Raw genomic sequence first — 24,678 nt, forward strand, 5'->3', positions numbered from 1 at the left:
ATCACACGTATCTAAATGTGGGACCCAATATGGATCATTGGAATTAGGGGATTACTGTTAATTTTCCATGTTTCTTAATATTTTAGGCAGGTAAATCGATCTAGGCAGATTGAAACATATTACATAGATGCACCCCATTATATCCCAATGTTATCACACCACTCGATTCAACTATTTGGTTGGTTTGGTTGCATCACTTTTTAAGGAAAGAATGTGGAAAGTGAGACCTGTTTTTTTATCCATCAAGATGTTTTCACAACCCGAATTTTTTATGTATCAATTGATTTGAAGGTAAAAAAAATCATCAACAAATCCTCTTTCCACTTCTTTTTCCTAGGAAAGTGATGCAACCAAACAGTAAACAATCATTATAAACCTGGCACCTGATTTGGTGATCAGGATCCCTATGACCATCACTAAGACCCCGTCCAAATACAAATCAACAAATTTGAGTCCAATAATCAGTTTTGGATTGACAATCAATTCTCAATATCCAAAACATACCGGGCCTTTTGATTTTGTCCGAAACTCATTATCGGATTCCAAATTGTGTTTAATTTTGAGTCCACCGATCAGTTTGACTAACAATCGGTTCTCAAAATTCAGAATGAACAGGGCCTTAATTTTTAGTCCAACAATCAGTTTTGGACTCACAATCAGTTCTCAAAATCCAGAGCAAACGCTCTCCTAAGCAAAGTAGTGGGCGTATCCACCCCATGCAAAACAGAGGTTCCAATTCGCAGTATGAGGCATGGAAAACAATCGAATGACTTGAGAAACCTTAATTAATGCCCTTTTTTTCATCACCCTTGATCAAGGATCTAGGATTATCCTCTGACAGTGGGACTAGACTAGTGATGGCCCACCAGGTTTGTGGACCCAGCTGTGGTGGGCAATGCTGCACGATGGGCATTCTCCTTTTATTACAAAACTGCCACCATTCAAAAGAAAAAACAAAACCGGTACATTTCTATCATTCTTTTATGTGCTGTGTGCGCATGAAGTCCAGTATTCTTCAGAAAGTACAGTGGGGCCATTTCGTAGGATGATTCAAAACGGGCCACAACGTAAATAGGCTGTGCCTAGTAAATCATCTCCATAGGATGATCCTAAAGCCCCGATCTGTAGAGGGAGAGATAGGACTATCCTATGAAAGGGAGGGTTCACATAAAATCTCATAACACGGGTATCGTTCTGAGTTATAACCTTGTTCATTGAGCCTTTGATTTTGAATGAGAAGCTATAGAAGATTGTTCGTAGGACTTCTCCCAGTTCCTCCCATCAAAATGCTTGATCTCTACATCAGCCAGTGTACCAGGGTCGACGCACGCGACTGACACCGAGACCCCATCAGGGTTAGACCGCGGAAAGTAGAATGAGGTTATGCCACAAACCTTGCAGAAGGTGTGCTTTGCCGTGTGCGTGCCAAAGGTGTAGGTGGTGAGGTACTGTTGAGACTCTCCCAACAACTTGAAACTCGAGGATGGAACAATGAAGTGTATGTTGCCTCTCATCGAGCAATCTGAGCAGTTGCACTTCCATGCTATGACACTTGGTGTTGCTTCCGCTTGCCACCTCACTCGCCCACAGTGACATCCTCCGCTGTGGATTACGGTCTCGGAATCCATCCTAGTCAAATCTTTTCTCGGACATAAGAGGAGAAGAAATATATATATTATGGAAGGAACATGGATCACCCATGAAAGAAAAATGCAATGGGTTATCAATACTACCCAGACAACACTAATTAACAGGCCGTGAGGATCACAGTTATGTTTCAGAAGTATGGCTGAGAGATGCATCTGTTCAAGAAAATGATCAAGTTGGAGGATATTCTCTCTATGGTATTTGTGTCAGTTTTTATGTTAATAAGGCTGTAAATGTTTACTTTGAAAGTGTATTTCTGGTCAAGGATAAGCTGTTAGTATAGGTTTTTTTTTTCAGAGAGTTTTAGTCTCTTTTTGGTGGATAGAGGTTTTAAGATTTGTCTTTCTGGACTGAATCTGTCATGGCCCATGAATATATCACTGAGATAACAACTAACGGCCGCTGAGTTCTGTATGTAAGCCATTGTTGACTCATGTTCCATTAAAATCGGATGTACAGAACAGAGAATTACAGTTTGGGGTAGACATTTCCCTTTTATGTTTGCTCTTCCCCTTTTGGAACGTTGTATCTTCATTAAGCTGCAATAAGGTTTCTGTCATCATTTTAAAAAAATGGCATGTTGCACAACATATAACAAAACATTGCCACTCTAGTGGACCAATGAAAGAAATATCTGCATTATTCAAGATAGTATAATCTTTTTTGAGATGTCTCAGAAAAAAACTGCAGCAATGTGGAATAGCTATGGTTTTAAATTTCCACCAAAACTGACACGTAACGAGCAAAATGTTTCCATTTTTATTATCACAGAAATGTATACTGAAATCGAAACGCATACCAAAATCAAAACTGTAATCATTGGTATACTACACCAGTATGTGCTACGTTATTATATTTATATAAATCACATACAAAATGTGAAATATGTATTATGTATGAATGTTTATATAAATTACAAATGAAATTTCATATATCCTGAATTATTAAACAAGCGAGATAACGCTTGTCACTAGGTGTTCAAAGTTGTTAAACTATTATGGATGTTTTTTTTTTTTGCTTATGTGCTTGTTTTTCAGTGTATTAGTGTTTATTCTAGCACTTCTTAAAGTTTCATTTTAAATGTCCATCATTTACATATATATTTCCATATGTTTCTATGATTTTATAGGATTTTTATCAAAACATTCATCTGAAATCAATCTATTTTCATCTATCATGATTGAAACATATATCGAAACCGGAACATGAAACCTCGGGAACAGCTAGGTTGCTTTTCCCTCACGTATCCTTGAATCCTTGCACCTAACACCAACTTTTTAACTTCTGCATTCCTTTTTTAATGCAGCTCTCTTTTTCCCTGCTGCCAACCCACAAACATTCCAAAATATGAGCTTTATTTTCCAGTCTAAGAATTACCTTCATTCTCCATGCTCCTACGCCACTGGCCAATCCTCCTCTTTCCATTGGCCTGCTTTTATGTTCATAGTCAAAGGATGAGGCAAAGAAATCCATTATCCTACTTATGGGTAAGCTGTTCTTACACTTAATATTTTTGAGCAGTAAAAATGAAAACTGGCCACTGCTTTATTATGGATCGTTCCTTTAAAGAAACTCAATTAAGTCCCTACCTTCCCTTTCCATACCTTCAGACGGATAGTCTTAGCAGTCGACCAATTTCCTCTGTCCTCCATTTTAACCTCCACCAATGAGAGTATTCATGACTCTTAATGCTTCTCCCTATTCCTATCTCTGCTCTACCGCCTCTACTGGATTTAAAGAAATTTATGCCTGTTCTTTTTCTTCCAACATCTACGCCCAATTTTTTATGTTGGAGTTGCTCTCCATGATATCGCAATCTCTAACACCATATCATATCCGTATTTGCAATGGGGCGACCTTATGTTTGCCTAATCCAAACTCTTAGCAGAGGAATCTCGTCTTCAGATGGAGTCAAGGTTATAGGTTTCCAAAGTTTCAACACCCATTCTATGCACTCAGAGATCCATAAAAATGTATAGAAGCCAAATTATTTCAGACAATGCTGCAGCTCTATATTCAGATTTTGTACTGAGTGCACTTCTTATTTTTATATTTCTCACTTCTTGTGGCACCAATTATTTCCCAGAAATACTAGATAAAGTGAGTAGCCATCTACATTAGGTTGTTGGTTGAATAGTATTTTGAAAAGGATATCACCCCAGGACTGATAAACTTGGACAAATCAGCCCACAATATAGTGCATTTATATATCTAAAAGATTCTTTTAGACTTTTAGTAATTTCTGGATATCATTTTCTTAGATGATGCATGTAGTAGGATGAAGTAAAAACAGAGGCCCCATCCGACTTGTTAAATTCGTAAAATCAGGTCAAGGATTTCCTTCTTTTTTTTAAAGATCTAGTTCATCTAAGCTGGTGTAGAAGTGAGTTTTGTCATTTGTAATAGCATCATCAAGATAACCAACACACATTTTGTAGACAAAACTTATAAATTCTATTTCTCTAACCACTTCAAAACCAAAAACTTTTCCGAATCTCGTAGGCCCTCTAGATCATAATTGTTGTTCAAAACCTTCGTAATGCTTCAAACTTTTCCTATAATAATGAGGCCATGGACACATATCAAAACTATTTATGCATATTTGCCTTCAACACAAGGAAATAATTCTCTCAAACAAAGAACAGGTTGCTTCCCAACCCAAATAAATCAACTGTCCTCAAGATTACTGACTTCCTAGATTACGTACCAATATGCTGATTCCAAACAATTTCACTTAACCCTAAACAAGCCATGATAACAAACTAGCACCATTTAAGCAAGAACCTAGAAAGGCATTCCTACAAAGAACTGCGGAGCCACATGTGACCCCATTAGAACAATTCATGTGTGCCGATGTTGGAAAGATATTGAAATATATTGAGCAGTTACAAGTGATGCGACGAATTTACGTACATGTAAATTCACATGGGAGTATAAGGGCCTCGTTGGATAACCTTAAAAATTATTTGCAAATAATCATTCATGCATTTAGTCCTTACTTGTATATAATTTTACAAGCAAATAATGGTTATAATACGTTTATATCTCAGTAAATGGCTTCCAAATTGGTCTTAATGTTCCATTTGCAAATAAGACTAACTTAAAATAATCTTATTTGCAAATAAGGACCCATTTTGGTGGTAACACAAGCAGAAAACAACACCCCATCTCTTCAATTTTCCTCATAAGGTAGCTAATACTACTTAACCAATAGACTAAAATCTTTTAATTTTCAGAGGAAACAAAACGCACCACAAGAGTATCTCTATACATATTTATTAAAATAAGCAGAAAACTTACATCAGTAACTGAAGATCTGGATTTTAGCTTAGGGAAAATTTCAATATATGAAAAATATTTATGGGTGTTCGATAATTTAGCAGATATTTCAAAAACAAGGCAAGAAATTACTAGAAAAGAAAGATTTTCGAAGGATATCCTCAACATTAAAGAACTAAATCGGGAAATAAAGAAAAGCCATTAAAGAAACGAGATCAAGAGCAGTTCTAGTGGTAGGAAATTACGGAATTTGTCGGGAAAATACAACTTACAGCAAAAAAGACCTTTAGCCGCCTCGCAAGTTCTCACCTCTGTTCTTGTTATCACAGCTCTTAAAAGGAAGAAATTCTTAAGAAGTTCTTAAAAAGTTGTGGGGCCGACTCATTTTTACCGTTGACTAATTTAAAGAGACAAAGGGAATGTTATCAGCACAAGATGGCACTCCCCACTTCATTAAAAGTACGGTATGGCCCACACAATAGGATGATTCAAACCGTCCATTAGATAGGCCCCAGCCTAAATAGGTTGTGCCCCAAAAATCATTTCCATAGGTTGATCCTAACCCTCTGATCTGTAGAGTGACCGAATGTTAGAGGGTTGATCCTAACCCTCTATAGACCGGACGGTTAGGATCAACCTATGGAAATAACTTTTGAGGCACAATCTATTTAGGCTGTTGCCCATCTAATGGACGGTTTGGATCATCCTATGGTGTGGGCGATACCATACTTTTAATAAGGTGAGGAGTGCGATCATCAAAATACAATAGTGCTGATAAAATTTCCCTTCTAAATGCCCTTAAACAGTCTTTGGACACCGTTTGTTTTGGATTTTTAGAACCGATTGTGAGTCCAAAACAAAATTACAATTAAGCCATGTTCGTCGTAGATTTTGAGAATCGATTGTGAGTCCAATACTGATTCAACTCAAAATTAAAATAGGGAAATGATACCAACACAAGCACGTTATGTTATTTGGGCGGTTCTAGCTTGTCTTTTCTTTACTGATTGACTTGTGAGAGCTACTTGGGAACTATAACAACCTTTTGAAGGCTCTTTAAATACTAAAAGACAGGATAGGTTAGCGCAAATACCAAAACATGGTTGTACAGATATCATTTCCCTTAAAATAATAGCCTTTATGAAGTTTTAGTTTTGTGCTCACAATAATCAATTTTTTTTTTCTCACCGTCAAATTGGAGGGTTAAGAAGATTAGAGGCAGGGCCCGTCCGGCGTCCGTAGCTAGGTCTAAAAGAAGGGATTTTCAAATTGGAAAGAAGGAAAACACCCACTACGTAGACACATTAGTATACAACTCGTTACTTTATATCTGAGCCCCGTTAGTTTTTGGGCTTTGACCCTCCATCTTAGCCACCCTACTAGTAGATCACATATTAGTGTCCATGTGGGGTCCATTACTTTTTAACCATTAGACCTTCTATGTAGGTCCTATTAATATATAACTCATCCATCCATCCATGGCGAGGCCGATCAGGTGAATGGTTCCCCACTTGTAATTACAGATACAGAGATACCATATAACAGATCTTTATGTAATTACAGATACAGAGATACCATATAACAGATCTTTATGTAGATCACTCCCAAAAAAATACCCACTCAAAACAAAAATTCATCTATAAATAACTTAAAATCTCAGATCATCAGGCAAATGTAGACAAAAGTTCAACAATACAGAGCAGCATATCCTCCACATGTCACTTACATGTTAATTCAAGAAGCATGTATTGAATTGTTCCAATTCATGCGCACAATCCAGTTTTAGGGGTTGCATTTGTTACAGTTTTATCCACTATTTACTACAACATCACATACCGAGCTTTCGCTTGTTAATAAATTAGATCTAAACCACAAGGTCTATGAATTCAAATCATTATCATCAAAGTATATTCAAAATTTCTTCTAATAATGAAAAAAGAGAACGTACAACAAGGACAATAGAAATGTAGCTGAAATTGAAGATTCCGCCGCAAAAGCAGTTCAATTCAAAAGCAAGGAGTATGAAAAATCAAAGGAAAGAGTGAGTTATTCTCATTCAAAAAATAATTCATAAGATCATTCATAATTTCTTATAATAATAATGTGAAAAGAGAATGTATAACACCCGTTGAAGATTTTCACAGCAAAAGAACTCCTATTCAAAAGAAATGAGTAAAAAATAAGAAAAAAAAAACAGTGAAATATTCACATTCAAACAATATTTCACAATATCCTTCATAAGCCCTGCGTATACACCCAAGGGGCAAACAAGCTATAAAAGTACGAAAATGAGCTCTCTAGAAGAAGAAATCTAGCACCTGATGTTCTTTATAAATGGCGGCATAGTATGATATCTTTTCAGATGGAATGCCAAACTCCCCTAAAGCCCGGTAATCAAGAAGTTTCTAAAAGGCGGTAGATGGTGATTTCTTGCTGCTTGAAGTACCGCCGATCCTCTTCATCCACAAGAACAAGATTCAAATAATATTTCACACTAAACTTGTTGTTGGTGTTGCGATATGTCGGTGTCAGTTCGTATGGGCTCAAAAACAATCTGATTGGGATTGACTCCCCTGTAACCAAACACACAAAATGGACACACATGTGAGCAGTGTAATTGGGATTGACTCCCCTGTAACTAAACACAAAAAATGGACACATGTGAGCAGTCGCTTAGTAGGCAATTGCGAAATGAGTCATAAGAAAAATACATCTGGAATTAAATGATGGTATATTAGAAACTGTAGGAAGCATCAACTTCTGGAGTAACAACAATAAATGGATGTACAACTCAAACTACCATATGTGACAATCTTAAAAGAAGCACACGAAGGAAATTAAATTAATTTATGCCACCAATTAAATAGAGCACCAAAACTACTATTATTATTAGTATCTTTTCTTTTCATTTTTAATGGAAATTTCAGGACTATTATGAGTCAATGCTACCCATTTGAAATGAAATCGGGCCATAATTCATTAGCTATTATGGTGGCAGATGCAGCAACGGCATGGCACAAATATGGTAAGGTTAGTGTTTACATTTAAAGTTGAAGTTCAGGCATATGTATGCAACAATTTAAAAGTAATCCAGTAGCATGCATTAACTAAATGTCATTGCTCACATACCAATGTTAGAAATTTGACTCAGTAGACATCTTTGGTGCAGAGAATTTAGAAATAATGATGGGGCTGGTTTGAAACATTAACTGTGTTTTTGTAATGCTTTATTTTTTCTTTTTTCTTTTTAAATTAACTGTTAAGAAGTTTCTCAGCAAACTAAAGGCATCTTGAGAATGTCCAAAAGATGTCTACTTTTTTAATTATTTTAATCCTCTTTGGTACAAATAATTGGTTTATAACTCAGCATTTTTGTTACCCTCATTATTTCTGTATACAACTTAGAATCAGTGAATGGATCCTTTGCATTTTGAACGTTGTGCTTTCACTGTTTCATCATTCAACTAATGCACTACAAACTTAAACCTATGTATAATGGCATGACTCTGGTTTTATAACTAAATAATGGTGAAAGCCTGCATGACTAGTGCGCTATTGTCACTGTGCATGTTAAAAGCTTCCCACATTTAGCATTTAAACCTAAATTCAAGGCTCACTTCAAAGGCCAACTGCTTAGAATTCAAAGTAATTTCCACTAAACATATTGGTGGCTTCGATAAACCCCAACCATACAGCAGAAAGCAATTGACTAAGAAAAATGATGCAGTTAGAAAATGAAGAGGTAGTCAGCTTACAGCAAGTATAGTAAAATAGTGATAAAATGTCGCATATCATGCTAAAAGCATTAACATGCCCCTCAGCTAAATACTTATACCAGATAAAGCCAAGGTGGAAAACCACTTGATGCTGTGAAAAGATATACAAGTGCAGAAGCATTCGGATGATTATTATGTAGAACTGTGAATGGATATACCTCTGACTGGAGCACCATCCATCAACTCGAATTTTGCTAGGGTCTCAGTCTCAACATGAGTATTAGGCCCCGATCCTGTTGATTCTCGACGTCTGATCTCAAGCTCCATATTTTTTATCTTGATTCTTACAAGAAGAAAATATATTTTGCCTACTATAACATCCTTCAGATGATATCTGGACATGGAAAAGTCCCATTAACGGATATAAATCTTCACTCTCAACAAAAGTTCAAAATAATTAATAAATTCTTATACGTGTACTTACTCAAGCACACAGTTTTAAATTTCGGCCCTAATACCGAAATTTCGGCCAGAGTACCAAATTTCGGTAATTTTGCCTGAAATTCCGGAAAATGTGATTTTTTTTAAGTATGTTTACAAAATTTAGGCCGAAATTACCGAAATTTCAAAATTTCGTTACAATAATGAAATTTGCTTTGATTTTTACCGAATTTCGGCCAAAATTTTGGTTTCGCCTTATGTCCGAAACCGAAATTTAGATCCATGCTCAAGCATAGCATATCAGGCAGCTTACTTGCTTTTGTTGTACTCGAACTCAATGTGTAGGCAATCTTCAATCCCAACTTCCATCTGCATAAGAAGTCATATGTTTCATTAGCAGGCAAGGCCAGTTGCTAGAAAAGATCTACAGAAAAGTCATGGTTATGCATTCGTTTATATGTAATTTATCTCAGTGTTTCAAAAGGCAGAGGTGGGCCAAAACGCGGCCAAAGCAAACCCTAGTCAACTCGGCACTGTGCAACCAAGTACTCAGTTGGCGCGGTCATAACTTAGAGGGTCGAAGGAGTTTTGATCGACTTGGTAAAGAAAAACATGGACGCAGACAAAAACTCGAAAAAGTTTGGGAGGCGAGTCGGACAAGTTAATGGATAAAGTTGGGTTGCCATGCCCACTCCCTCATGTTATTTAGAACCATATAAATGTAAATTTATTTATAGCTATTAAATAACTTACATAGAACTATATTAAAGGAATCCATATATTAGTATACACCAATAGTGTAGTTTAAATTTATGCAAATATTCTACGCATGGCAACAAAATATCCTAAGAAGAAGAAAGCTTGGCTATTAAAAAAAAATCATACTCTATGCCGCACAAAAAATAAGAACTGAAAAGAAAAAGGAAACAAAGAAAGGTGGTTCTAGCCCTCATGCATGACACGTCCATAATCAAATATATTGAAATGGTAGGCAACCACAAGGCTAGCCCATTCAATGTTACCTGGAACGCGATTCGTTCCGGTACGTGATACGGGAACGGGTATGGGGTACGATGGTAGCCCGGTACGCGGTACGACAAGGGTATGCTATGTTGGGTCGCTATTCAGGGTCGCAGGTTAGTTTGGAGCGCTAATTCGGACACACACACACACACACACATATAGATATAATTTCTTTTTTTTTTACAAGAATATTATTCCATAGTACACTGCATATATTTAATACACAAAATATAAAAACCTCATATATGTCACACAATTGTTTTCATAAAGAAAGTTCCCGTTGGAATACATGAATATCCTTCCACAGTCCATACTACATCCATCTAATAAACAAATAAAAAAACCTCATGTATGCCCTACATATTTTTTTCAAAAAGAAAGCTCTAGTTCTAATCCAACCCAAAATATATAAAATTTGAGGAATATGTTCGTGCGCTCAAGCTCTAATAGGAAATGGTGCGCTTGAGTGCACCAATCACATGGGTCCCACAATTTCTGTGAGGATCCAAACCATTCATTTGCAAGGCCCTATCATAGATAGGGTGTGTACCAAAAATCAGCTCCATTGAATCATCCTAACCCCTCCAAAAGTGGAGGGCAAAAATGGGCAGATTTGTGGTCTGTCCATTTTGACCTCCACGAATGGATGGGTTAGGATGATCCTATGGAGCTGATTTTTTGTACACACCCTATCTATGTAAGGCCCTTTCTAGTGAATGCTTTGGATCATCCTAACAATGTGGGCCTCATTGGTTTGAGAGCTCAAGCTCACCATAAGGTTCCAACGCTCAAGCTCACAATAATTTTCCTCATAAAATTTATAGCTCTCTCTCCATCTCTCCCTTAGTGTATATACATCTCTCTCTTTCTCTCCCGCGGGTCGATGCAGGTCGTCATTTTTGGCGATCCAGGTCGCTAGCGAACCACATTTGGGATCGTACGACCCTGGATTGCGGGTCGGAGGACGGATGACGAATCCGGTAACTATGAGCCCATTACATTTGTTCCCACCATAGTCGGATGATCTTAGAACCTTGATCAATAAGGATCATGTAGGCAGCCTCATGGGAATCCACCAAATCAATGGCCTCGATCACACGTGTGCTATGCGAGACCAAGGTCGATCATTAAGGTCATATCTTAACAATGGTCGTTTAAGTGGTGGACTCATACAGTTAGGCTTTTGATTCTTACCATCTCTACATAGTTTGCCCCAAAAGCATATATATATCCTGTATGAATCATGTCCTTGCGTTATTGTCCAAAAACAAACAAAAGTTAGATCCTTCACTCTACCCAAACTCAGAAGAAGCACGCTCTCTCTCCCTCTCTCCAGGCTTTGTAATTTTAAGGAGTTGACGATCTTATGGATGAAGTGGGGTTAATTTAATGTGATTGCTTGAGCATCGAAGTTTGGTGACTAGTGAATTCTATCTTTGAACTGGGTGGATCTCAGAGATCTCCCCCCTCACTCAAAACATATTCTCAGGAGTCCTAATAATGAAGGGAAGGTGTTGATAAGATCGAGCTTTGTGTGGGACAAGAACTACACCTCTTCTAGGGTTTTTCCTCGTATTCTTTTGCTGCTATGCTGCCTTTGTTTTTTTTGTTATGGGGTCAGTCCTTTTGCGTCTATGTACTATTGCCGATTGGCTTTCTCTTACTGAAGTTGTAATCATTGTTATTCAACAAAAAAGGACTACTAGTAGTTCATTGCACAAAAAACATGCTACACAGTAAATAAGAAAGGAAACTCATGTAAACCATCATACTTATTAAGAATTACCTTCTGCAATAATTTTAACCTGCTACGTGCTGTAATTATGTGAATAATCAAGATTTTCAAAAACTTTACTAACCTTAATGCTGTTGTTGATTGTCGGAAGTGGTGTATAATTGCGAACCTGATGCAGGAAAAACTTATTATATCATTATATGCATGAATCATAGGGGCAAGAACAATGATAAATATGCATGTATTTAGTTCCTCAGTTTTGCAACATTAAGGGGCTGTTTGGAACTTTGGATACAAGGATTTTAAAATCCTGGATTTCCTCATAATCTTGGATGGGAGATGAAAGGAGACCGTCTGTAGTTTTCTGATTTCTTGCCCCTCTTTTCGTCGAGCAAGAGAGTAGGAGATCGTCCCATGTTCCCAGGTTTTAGAAATCTCAGGATGGGGGAGAGATTTCTAAAACCTGGATTTATTACTTAAAATCCAAGAAAACAATTGATATCCAAGGTTGTAAAGAAGGAGACCGTCTTTCATTTTCAGATTTCTCGCCCCTCTTTGATACTGCTTTCAAACTAAAGCCTAGATTCTAAAATCCACATATCCAAACAGCCCCTAATGCTTCAGTAGATAATTGTGAATAAGAAATTGCGGAAGTTCCATTTCAAAAGAAAAGGATGAGGTTAGAAAAGTGTGTGATCATCCATTTCATGCTTAAGAATATAAAATCCAGTTTCACTTCAATTTCTCAGGTCAATACAGTCAAAGGAGTAGATACAACCATCAGGAGATGAAAGAGAATTTCAGTTTCCAATTGTTGCAGTATATGCTCCATCACTAGGTAGTAAAAGTCACAAAGATTGAAGGTAAAAAACAAATTTACCCAGATATCTTGGTACTCAACAATGTTGCCGAGATAGTAGCGACTGATTGTCACTTTTAGAACATACCTGCAAGATTGAAAGAAAAATGTTAGTGTGACAAGCAGATTTCTATTTAAAAAGTGAGCAACTGCACTCACTCTGACTTGAAAATTTCAGGATAAGATGATTCCTAATTTGCATTATACTGGATGTTATGTCAACAACCTTGATAGAAATCAATAAAAAGCAACAAAATCTTTCCAATTTATAAGCATTAACAATAATGTACTATACACCTCATAAATGTGTGGCCAATACTAAATGCCCATATATAAAGATTTTACTTAGCAAGCCTTAGAAACCAACTGATAGCATACCTAAGCCTTACATTGGCTCCATTGTATGACTCATATGGCATCTCCACAGTAGAAAATTCAAATGGGTATGTTTTCTTTTCATATACTTCACCAGGCACATCCAATTCACGCACTGCAAATGGAAGTGATAAAATTAATGCCTACTAAAAACAATGACAAGATCACAAGATCCATAATTGCAATAGGTCAAACAGAGAAACAGATAAAACATCATCTGCAGAAATGCCGTTTATACTAAGCATGATCTTCAACACATATTATAGGTAAAAATATATATAGCTTTTGATGCCTCTGAAGTTTATTTTCATGTATTATTTTACCTATAATACACTTCAGAGGCATCAAAAGTTATATATTTTGTTTCATAAGATGGTTTCCATAAGGAGAGACAATTTGATAATGCAGGATATCTTAGAATACTTCTAAAAAATGAAGAAAGAACAAGGGCACACAGGCAACACTTGTGGATAAGGTAGTCCATATCATAAATGAGTAACAAAATATTAATATTTATTTCCTACAAAAGATTAAGGAAAATGGTAGAAGGTGCAACGGAGAGTGAAAACGAAGCACTTTGGCAGCAATAGTTATCTCACTAAGAACTATATAAGTGATTCTGGAAATATAGTGTTGTATCACAAAACAGACTACATTTTTTGCTTCCATGTTAAAAGGATTACGCGATAAATAACTCACCAAGGGAGGTAAAATCATAAAAATTGCCTCTGTCAAAGTACAGCTCTGCAAGAAAAGCAATAATGTGAGCAAAATACTGTGTAAAATAGAAGGAAAGGAACCAGCCTACTCCAAATTGTAGACATTCTAATCTGAACAACTAAATGGAGCAAACTTGAACAACGGAACATTTTGAAAATGTTAAAGAAACCAAGAAGCCAAAGTAGAGATATTTTGAAGCAGCATATCAGAAATATTGGCTTAAAACCCAAGTAAAACACAAGGCATGAAACCAGTTTCTGACAAGTACATGACGTTCATAAAAAACAGCCATATAGTCACAAATAAAGGGAAAACAATTAATTTCCAGGCACAAGTTTTTTATAAGATGAGAAAGAATCCTACAGATGATTACGATGCATAAAATAGCTTAATTAGAAGCAAAATAGTCACAGATGGCTTACAATTTACTCAGCAGTAAAGATTCACAACCAGCAAAGTTGAATGAAACATTTTGCATGCAATATAGAAGTCCGCAAATTCATGATCAAACACAAACCTTACTAAATATACAATGAAATATCAAGTCTGCATGGATTGGAGAAGAAAGGGGGAACCCACAAATTTTGGTGTCAAACGACGTCAACCAAAAAACCCTAAGAGTCACTTACTATTGCATTTTTGTAATGGTATCACTTGTTATTGGATAGAAGGGCATGAGATACGAACTCTGAGGTTCCAAAACATCTGGGATATGATCATCTCTAGAGCCCATAAACAAGATACTTCGCTGTGAGACCACACCAATAGTATAGCATTGAATCCTATCAGAAATTTGTAGGTAAGATTGATTTGACGAGAGTAACAATACCACAATGACCACTTCGGAAGTCCTTGTGTTGCACCCCTCGTTTCATCTCTCGAGGAAAAAAAGAAAAAACTTCTTCAATTGTCCATTCTAAACTATTGCAATAAGGTGGACATGGAGAAGGCAACTGATAGGGTGGAGTGGAGCAGTCAGACCACCCTATGGCTCAGATGGGTTTTGCCAGCATTTGGCATCATTGGATGCAGAGATGCATGTAGCTGTGGTTTGGTGTTCATTCTTGGTGCATGTTTCATGTTCATTCTTGGTGAATGGTTCACCTAGTTTCCATCTAGTTTGAGATCCTCTAGGCGTGAGAAGACCCAAAGTATCTAACACGTCTATCTAGCTTGGATAGAAGATCCAACCCCCTGAAGATATGCACGAACCACTTTTTCGCTTTTAGTTCCTCTTTTAATAACGTAAAATAAGCATTCCACAGTCAAAGGTACCGACACCGGGGTTCACCCCGCAGGTGGAGGCCTCCAGTGCCAGACAACAACAACAATATTGATGTTGATTGAGAAAGAAACCTTCGAATTGAAATCCATAACTAGAAGTGAGAACTCCTTAATGTTGTTTATCCATCTCTATCAATTCAGTCATCTTCTTCTAAAGGGGCCTTACTTGATTAGCATTAATGGCGAAGCAAGAGGGGAAAGACTTCAAGTTTTCTAGCCAGACCTAAACCCAACCCCATAGGGAAGACAGACAGATTTGGTGTCCTCTGTAAAATATTAAGTCAATCTTAAGGTTTATCTTCCATTGATGATGGAGCAGGAATGGAGACAAGGAAAGCTCACATCTCATAAAGCCTAGCTAAACGAAAGGCATTTAGGGAACTGATCCGATTCTATCTTTGTTCGTTCCGTTTGAAGGAAGGATCCCAAATAATTAATCTTTCTTTTAGTTGTTGAATCTTTGCTTAATTGATCAAACTAACCCTGACGGAATCTGTTAAGATTGCTTCTGAAAATCCAAAGTGTTTATCCTACTATTTTGGCTTATGGCATTTTCTAGTCTTGCCCTCTCTGGTGATCGTAGTAAAGCTGCTTAATAGCCTCGTTGTGGATCTACCCATTAAGACAAACAAATGCATTTGTCATGATCTTTGTTACTTGAATAATCACATCAGGCCAGAGATCACGAAGACATAAGATCAATTTCCGGAGGTAGATGCATTTGCAAGAATGTGATATTGTTAGCTACTAACAAATAGAAAATTGTTGCAATGTCAAGAACAAGAAAAACATATCAACACAGTGAGAATAAGTCAGTCAGGATAAATTTTAAGGGATATTCATGTTTCAATTGAGTCAGAAGGAAGCATAACAGGGACAATATCAGTGCACATGAATCCAGTGTTTCCTACAAAGATAAGACACATTGAGGCTTACTATCGCATTATTTGAGAAAGTGTGTTAACTAGAAGTGAAACACAAATGTGTGAAAAAGTTTAAGACAACCTAGCCGGCAATCTGGCAGAAGGAATTAATAGGAATCCATGGAATATTCTCATGCCAAGCTTTTGGCAGTACAAATTCGTATCTCAGATTACAGGGAAGTAATATAAATATAACTATTTTATACCCTACTGGGAGTGTTAATTATTTCAAAGAAAAGTAATACTCCATTGGCAATACAAATTCATATCTAAGATTAAGGGGAAGTAATATAAATATTTTTATTTTTATTTTTTTTGCATATAAATCCAAATTTAAGAGACTGAGAAAAATCCAACCCTTAGATAACAAGTGCCAACATTTTTCATGAATGAACTGCTTCAATACTTCAACAAGAGCATAAACTAAAAACTAAAATAATTTTAAATACTTAAAGATTGTTTCCGAAATCAAACTACAGTTAGTTTCATGAGTACCGAGTTCACAACTTCACATTAAGACTTGTATTCTATCACATGCAAGAACCTTGAGAAATTTTGATAACAGAACCAAATGAAGCACACCTATCTGGCCAAGAAGCTCAATTTTGACACCATTGTGTTCAACCTTTTTCCCTTGAATAGGTTCTATAGAAACCTGAAGACGATTCCATAAAGGAAGTTATTGCTAAGCATTACACTTATCTATCAAAATATCCAATAGTAGTACATTTGAAAACTTTGAATAGCATTAAATAAATCAAAACCCATAACTGTAAAAGCAAGTGCCACACCTCCCCAAAAATGTTCTCTTGACTTTGGAAAAGAGGGACCATAGTTGTTTGACCATTTTCCTTCTTTATGGAGGCCTGTGAAAGAAAACACATAAGAAAAGTGGGAAACAAAAGAATAATATTGAACAAAAAAGTCATACTACAGCTTCTAAATTTGTTATTTGATATTTTTGTTCGGATCAGTATGTTAAGAAAGATGCCTCTATCCAGACTACATTGCTGAACTACTTGATAATGAAAAAGTTTATTGGGTGAAGAATTAAGACATGACTGGAGCTACGAAAAATTATTATTTTGCCTTCCCTGAGCTCTCTCTTCGGGTGTGCGCCCCCCCCCCCCCCCCCCCCCCCAGAGCAAGTAACAACATTATACCATCACAACAGAGTTTTCTCAAGCACCCCTAAGTACAGCTTCACCACCAATTTCATAATAGAAAAGTTTCAACAAACTTGGTTATTGTAATTTCTTCCTTTCAATGTATGTTTTCATTTCAAAAAAATAATAATATTGCGTACGTGAAAATTACAATTATATCTAGCCCTTAAAACAACAATATCATATTATAGCATATAGCCACCTTATACTGCAGTTTCTGGTATCGTTTCTTGAGCTCGGCTCACTGAGTAAGAAGCAAACTATGGCTTTAGAAAAACCATTACTCCAGAACCTTCTTTGTCAACTGGGATTATAGCTATTTCCTAACTTCAATTTGTTTGCCAATAGTTCCGCTCTGACAGACAATAGTAGCATAAGAGATCTTTAAGTCCTCAACATTTTCAACAAAATCCTAACATAATTAGCATGCATATCCTAGGGTCGTAAATAAGTACCACATACACTTATGGATGGCTATTTCGCTAATGTAATGGTTTCTAAGTATGTATTTGTGCTTACTCTAGCATTTTATGAAGTCTCATCTTAGAATTCTATCATTTGCATATGTTTCCATACATTTTCATGATTTTGCAGGATTTGGCAAACGAAACTGAAACTGAAATTTAAAACCTTGCATGCGCTAGATCCTTACACCAACTCTATCTTCGTTATAGTGAACAAAAGAGAAAATAGATGAGGCAGTTGAAATATTATAGAAAAAACTGCTGATAACTTGCAGACCAATCTTTCGAGCAGAGTTAGGACTTTTGAGTTGTAGCCCTATGGCAGATTCTTCTACTAAGAATTCAACTCGCCTGCAATTCTCAAATCCATGCTTTAGGAGCTAGAGCTTGGCCAAGTGTTGGAAAATTTGTGTGCCTATCCCGATAGAATTGCATTTACGTGGATCTCAACAATTTCATTAGTGAGCCTGACTTGTGAACCACAACAAGTTTGCAAATCTTGTGTTTAGAACATATGAAAATTGGTCAGGTAGTGACAATCAAAATAGTTTACTTGTGGCAAATCAACACCATAATAACCAGAAGGAAGTGGTGATGGGATGATCACTGGATCCAAGAAAGTTCCTGGTATATTTTTATTTTGATGTCAATTTTTGGGAAGAAACATACTTACATCCATAATACTCACAAAATCATAAAAATAAATACATAATAACATTTATATACATATTATTATAATGGCTAATAATATCGTCCCTACACACTCAACTACTTGAGCATTCCAACTGCCTAGCTCCGATCCTAAATTCAGTGTCAAACTAACACTATCACTAAGTCCAAAACTATCTATTCTAACATGGTTTCAAGGTTTTGCTCCTTTCAAATCTCGTAACAAAGAGGAAAGCCAGTCTTCTCACAAGATAGAAAGGGAAAATCCGATTAAGGTTATCAGTTTTTAACCTTTATAATTGGGAGAGGATTTTTAAACAACCTTGTTTTGATATTAGCAGTCTAGTACTCCTCCTTTAGTTTAGACTCATGTGAGTGTGGTCGTTGAAAGCTTATTGGGAATTGGATAAGCCAATGAGAAAAGTGTAACATAAAGATAGCAGTGACAAGATTAAAAAAAGGAGTGCTGAGTGTCATCTCTCCTATATTTTGAATCTTGAAGCTGCTTAAAGGTAAAATATTAGAACTACCCTTCAGAAAATGCTACAGATTGTTGTTTTAAAGAAACTTGTTTGATACAAAATTACAGTAAGTTTTTATTATTGCTCATTTATGTAAAGTTAAGTAATAGATATTCCCATTTGTAAGTAGCTAGTTTCCAAAAGCTAGGAAATGGGTTCCCACAAACAGGAAACATATGCTATTTTTAGGAAATGCATTGCGTACCCATCGCGGATGTGTTTTTCTAGAATACAAGTACAATGATCCAAAGGTAGTTTTTCACTCCCTATGATCCAAAGATTCCAAACCCAGTGTCAATTACAAAGCCATACAAGCAAAATAATTGGAAACTGCCCTACTTGTGGATAACCAAGAGAGAAACAACTCCAAACAATAAGGGCACTATCAAAGGGCTTGTATCTAAGAAATGCCACATCCTGACTCATGGACATTTTTACCAACCAAAGATCAATGTCCCAAGTTATCATCTACAATAATAGAAATAGTAAGTAATGTGGGACCAAGTATGTTCACCAAATCTCCATCGCATTGTCAATATAACCACTCTTCAACACCTCATAACATAAATAGTATCCGCTAATTCCTACCTGTAAAGTTGCCACCATCCATCTCCAATCACACTTGATCACTTCGAAGGCTTCATGTGAGGCCCAAGACTCCCCCTGAAAAGGACCCATGAACCATCGCACCATTGGCTTAACAGATTCCTTTGAAACCATAAATTTACCAACGATCTCCTTATCCATCCACCTCACACTATCAATAGTACGAACTGTTTCCTCCTCGTAAAGTTGCAACTATCCATCTCTAATTTTGCTATGTCACTAACATGGGTACCTGTCAGACCTAAGACATGAAAAGACCTACTGCACCATCACCATTGCTTGACAGCTTCACTTGGAACTATCTATTTACCAACGATCTCTCCCTCCATCCAGACGCCCTTTAAATGACTTTTGAAAATAGAAACACTAGCCTTATCGATGTTATCCCTACATCTACCAAGGAAAAGAAAAGCATAGTAATCCCACTTTCCACAACTCTGTAACACAGAATCATTAAGCCCCAAACACCAATCCTTACAATAAAACTCCACATCTACCAAGATAGTTTTTTGAAAGATTTTTTTTGTTTTTTGTTTTTGAAAGGCTTAGTTGAGTTGAGTTGACTTGTATTTTATTCAAGGGATAGTTACACGGGAAAAGTAGCAACGTAACGAAAAGGTGCAGGCAGGAATAAGAGACCCTCTATTAAGCCCAACAAGATGGCTAAGGACAAAAAATAAATTGCTAAGAATGTCAGGGAAGAACCAATTCAGACTCAATCGTTGGCCTATTTCTAGACCCAATATCACTGAAAGTATGACAGCCCTTCTTCCCCTGTCAAGGAAGGGTTTGACACGTCAAGGTCAAGGATTGTGTTCTGCCCAAACATGACAAGCCCACCCAATTTCCAGACTTTTGAAATGACATTGGGGGACAAGGTGAAAGAAACGAGGTATCTAATCTTGGCAGAGTGAAGTAACAGACACTAGTTGAGGACAAATGAGTAAATAAAAACAGACCTGTAGTAGCCCCAGAATGAAGTAACAGACCTGTAGTAGCCCCAGAATGTTATAAATTCTTTAAAACTAAATAAAAACAAAACCATGACTTGTTCAGGTTCCAAGATCAACTTGCTAAAGCCATGACATTGGGAACAAATGAGTAAAGCTCCATTCACAAATTTGTAAACCATGAAAAATTTAAATCAACCCAATATGCATTATCAGAAATGCTAAAATATAACAAGTTGAGAAACAATAACAATAAGACGCATTGTTGCAACTACAATAGAAGAAAGATATATAGACAAAAATGTCAAAAACAGAAGCTATCAAAATTATTCCTACATTAAGTGAAAAAGCATTGCCACGGGATGTCGTATGCATGAGGGTACGAGATAATAAGATCCAACTCCTTCCTAGCAAACCTTGTATGGATATACACATGCTAGTAGGAAAACTATCTAGCAAACCTTCCATGGATATACACATGCTAGTAGGAAAACTATGTACCACTGACTTGCATAGTTTCATTAATGGGGCATAAGAAACTATTTTTTACATAGAAGGGTACGAAACTCAAAACACTACTAAACTTGAATGTGATTACTTGCTTCACATCATAAAAACTCAACGAGTTACCTGCTTGCGAGTTCTTCCATCAGTAAATTTGATTGAAACGTTACACGGTGACTTAAATGCTCCAACAAGGTAATTCTGAAAGAAGTTACATGTAAATTAGAAGAATAGGAACAAGAATGATTAACACAAAAGGTTACCAAGCAATCAACTTAAATAAAGGAGGAAAAGAATATAGGATGGCTAATGAAAATGGCACCAAAGCGCAAGCAATCATAGCATCATAAAAGATGGATCATGCCAAAGTCGCCACTTGATACAGATTGCGGGTCCCATCTATCCCAAGAATCAACTTACACAAGAAAAAAAAAGAGAGAAAGGTTGTTTTTGTTAAATACTTTTTCCCAATGGCTAGACATATCTAATAATGGTATGTGATCTACAACATAGCCCTACTTTCTCGATAGGAAAGAAATATGATATTTTGTTTTGCACACTGACACAACTGTTATAACTCAATATACATAGTCACACAAAAACTTCAGTCCAAATCAAATAGAAATGAACCATCACCATTTATGGAAACTAAGAAATGAATCAGCATCATTTACCAAAAAGTGCAATGGTAAGACAAAATTAAATAAAAAGTGTTGTCAATTGTGACTATAATATAAAAAATTAAAAAGAAATTCAAACAAGAGCATGCATAGGATGAGAACATGGAAGCTTCGCGTTTCTTTAAAGGAAAAAGTGCCAACAATCATGTAATCACAATTGTTTCTACCCAATTGAACGCAAGCATGGGAAACTGGTCGGAATGAGCAGTAAGTCATAAGTCTATCTACACAACAAAGAGAGAAATTGCATCGGAGCTCTAGATAGCTCAATAAAGATGAAAATATCAATTCCAGTCATTCTTAAAAGACTTCTCCTGTGCTAGTTCTGTCCATGAACTTCTCAGTTGTGGCCTTGCTTTTTTTAATAAAATCCCACAATAAAGATGAATAATAAATGGAAATATCAATTCCATTCATTCTTGAAAGACTTCTCCTCTAATAGTTCTCTTAATGTCCATGAACTTCTCAGTCGTGGCCTTGCTTTTTTTAATAAAATCCAACCATTTCAAAAAAAAAGAAAAAGGAAAGACTTTGGTTCAGGAAGTCCGGGTTTACATGCACAATCAAAGTATTTTAATGACGATCGCATGCAAAACGAAAACTTACCATGCTTTAACAATCAAATATTGATTTCACGCCTTATTTTGGATAATATACCTACAAACGCAAATGCAGATGTCAGTCTCAGTTCCACGGTAAAGTGTCTAAAATTCTGCACAAAAATAACCAATCTAAATTTGAACAAGGGCATGTAACTAAGAACTTCTTTTTTATTCTTTTTTTTTTTTTTGTAACAGGAAAATGATTAGTGGACTCTTCAGCATAGTCACCAAACTCAAGTTAGGAAATAATTCGGTGAGGACAATGTTTGTAAACTGCAGGAAAAGTAGGAAGAAGATCAGAAAAAAAAAGGGGGGGGGGGGGGGGGGGGGGTGGCGGGCTCGTGTGCTTTTCAAATTAAAACGTATTTACATATATATTGAATGGTGATGCATATATTGACGAGAGGGAAAACACCCAGGTGCGAGATGGCCGACCAACAGAAAACAAAAATGGTACAGAGTGCAAGCTGAAGGCACGTTTAGACTCATGGTTCAGTAATGGAAGTCGAAAAATAGGAGAGCACAAATAGTACAGAGTTGACCAAGTTAAAGGTCTCTTGAAGAATTATTAATCATAAATACATAATACAGCGGTTGAAGTGGATCAAGTGAAAGGAGACTTGGAGGAATGAATGGGAGGTTCCAAGGGAAGAAGATTTCAAGGAGGAAAACGACTAATCTTTATGAGGATTAGGTGGTTACAATCATTTGCCAATTTTAGCTTCTAGTATCCATGTAATTGTCCCCTTCATTATATTGGGGCGATATTTGCAAATTAATCTGTCTTACTTGCCCTTTAGTTTTATCGAACATGACCTTTCACATTCATAATTCAAAGTGTTTTGCCTGAAAAACCTTACGCCGTTGACTAATTATGCCCAGACATGACAATTGAAGAGCGGTCATGTCCTTCTAAGATAGACCACCAAGTGTGATGTGGCATATTGCCTTTGTTTTCAAAAAAGAAAAATAACAAAGATGCAGACTGAATACAACCAGAAGAGCAAAAGTGTGGCGTGAATGAATTGTGCTGTAAAATCTTCTAAACCAACTAACAACAAATAAATAAAAGTGTTCCTATAATTTAAAATTAATGGAAAAAAAATCAACCAACTCTCAGAAACACTATAATTATCAAATAATTTAATCCCACTAAGTGCGAACCAATTTGAAGCTGATATTCCAGAAATTTCATCATAATCATTCTTGCTGATGTGCCACGAGAGAAGACATTGCAAATGCAAAGGCCAGCGACTATGTGATTGTGGAGCACAGTACAAAGATCCTTTACTTGATTGAAAATGGAACTGCATGCGGCTAGTTTTCATAAAATCTGATAATACACATTAATAGTTTGCTTATTATCTTCCATACGCAAATACAGTGCATTTCCATGTAATTTCCTTGATTGTCAGCCCAAAAATGGGTGTAGAAACATATGCCCTAATAATTCTGATTTTTTCATAATTGTCCCATTAATGCAAGATTTTGATCGTTCACGGCACTCAACTCTTCAAGATACAAATAATGTATAAGTAATAAGCACCATTAAGGTATGATGAGCAGTCCAACAAACTCCAGTGATTTCTGAAGAAAACCAAAGTGTGAGCATGAAAATAAGCACCTGAAAACCCTAAGACTAGTTCTTTTTGAGAAGATCAAATTGACTTTTTTGCACACAAAATTAAAATAGGCACTCTTTTTTTAAGATGAACTCTTTTTTTAAGATGAAACTGTTTTTTTCTTCTCCAAAAAAATCGAAATAGGGAAACAATTTCGTCAATTTTCCATCATCCCCTTTCCTCTGATTCTAAGTTCGAATTATCTTCTCCTACAAATCCACAGCAAAACATGGAATGAATTTGAAAAACTATGAAGAAATCGACATGATCCAATAGTAATAGAAAGTTAGAAACGGATCCAATGACAATCGAGGGTCAAATTTGAACATAATATCGAAAATTACCAGTAAGCAGAAGATCAGCGGAAGATTTCCCCCATGTTTGGATATTTGAGAGAGAAACCTCGGAAAATGCAGGTTGCAAACCTAACCGTTGAGATTTTCCAGAACGCAGCAAGGGAGACAAATTTGAAGATCTCCCACAAAACCTGAAGGAAAGGGGGGGCAGGGGAGGGAAAGAGAGGGGGAGAGAAATTTGAAGAGATGGAAGGTGATCGAATAGTAATGGCAGATCTGTCTTAGTATAAGAAACCTGCAAAACCCTAGAGAGAGGGGTTACGTACGAGAAACGCGCGTGACTAGAGCCGGCCTGGCCTAGACGGAGAGGGCTAAGTTGGTTATTAGGGCACTAATAATTGCACTCCCAAGGTTATGATATTGACACCACTTTGCCCACTCTTGTTCCTCTCTCGTGTGGCCCAATTTACACAAGGCACGAGCGTGTTTAGAGCATGTGACTATTTTAGTACCACCAATAGGTGGCTACCATCACACAAGTAAGATGAATCCCATGTTAGTGATAGCTTGATTCTCATTGAGTTCAGCTGGGGATA

The 24,678-nt window shown here is 36.6% G+C and overlaps 2 protein-coding genes across 5 annotated transcripts; both read right to left on the minus strand.

Annotated features, from left to right (window-relative positions):
- Window positions 1–906: 906 nt before the first annotated feature.
- Window positions 907–5,269, minus strand: LOC143877706 (carbon-sulfur lyase). Its single transcript, XM_077379900.1, has 2 exons — window positions 5,199–5,269; window positions 907–1,639 (listed from the first exon to the last, which is right to left on the minus strand). Exon 2 carries the CDS (start codon window positions 1,626–1,628, stop codon window positions 1,212–1,214), a length of 417 nt encoding a protein of 138 aa, XP_077236015.1. The 5' UTR covers window positions 1,629–1,639; window positions 5,199–5,269; the 3' UTR covers window positions 907–1,211.
- A 1,845-nt stretch (window positions 5,270–7,114) lies between these two features.
- On the minus strand, window positions 7,115–24,459 carry LOC143877707 (vacuolar protein sorting-associated protein 26A). 4 transcript variants are annotated; one of them, XM_077379901.1, is made up of 12 exons: window positions 24,131–24,458; window positions 22,169–22,219; window positions 21,009–21,083; window positions 16,794–16,868; window positions 16,585–16,657; window positions 13,775–13,819; window positions 13,079–13,190; window positions 12,722–12,788; window positions 11,966–12,010; window positions 9,397–9,452; window positions 8,861–9,036; window positions 7,115–7,499 (listed from the first exon to the last, which is right to left on the minus strand). In XM_077379901.1, the coding sequence occupies exons 2-12, from the start codon at window positions 22,169–22,171 to the stop codon at window positions 7,321–7,323; spliced, it is 906 nt and encodes a 301-aa protein (XP_077236016.1). In that variant the 5' UTR covers window positions 22,172–22,219; window positions 24,131–24,458; the 3' UTR covers window positions 7,115–7,320. The 4 variants fall into 4 exon arrangements, with proteins under 4 accessions (XP_077236016.1, XP_077236017.1, XP_077236019.1 ...); XM_077379902.1 differs by lacking the exon at window positions 24,131–24,458 and adding an exon at window positions 23,789–23,888; XM_077379903.1 differs by having other exon boundaries at window positions 7,330–7,558; window positions 24,131–24,459.
- Window positions 24,460–24,678: the final 219 nt, after the last annotated feature.

The sequence above is a fragment of the Tasmannia lanceolata genome, unplaced genomic scaffold (assembly GCF_043159265.1).
Source record: "Tasmannia lanceolata isolate RefF3 unplaced genomic scaffold, GAP_Taslan_0.1 ptg000005l, whole genome shotgun sequence".
Lineage (NCBI taxonomy): Eukaryota > Viridiplantae > Streptophyta > Magnoliopsida > Canellales > Winteraceae > Tasmannia > Tasmannia lanceolata.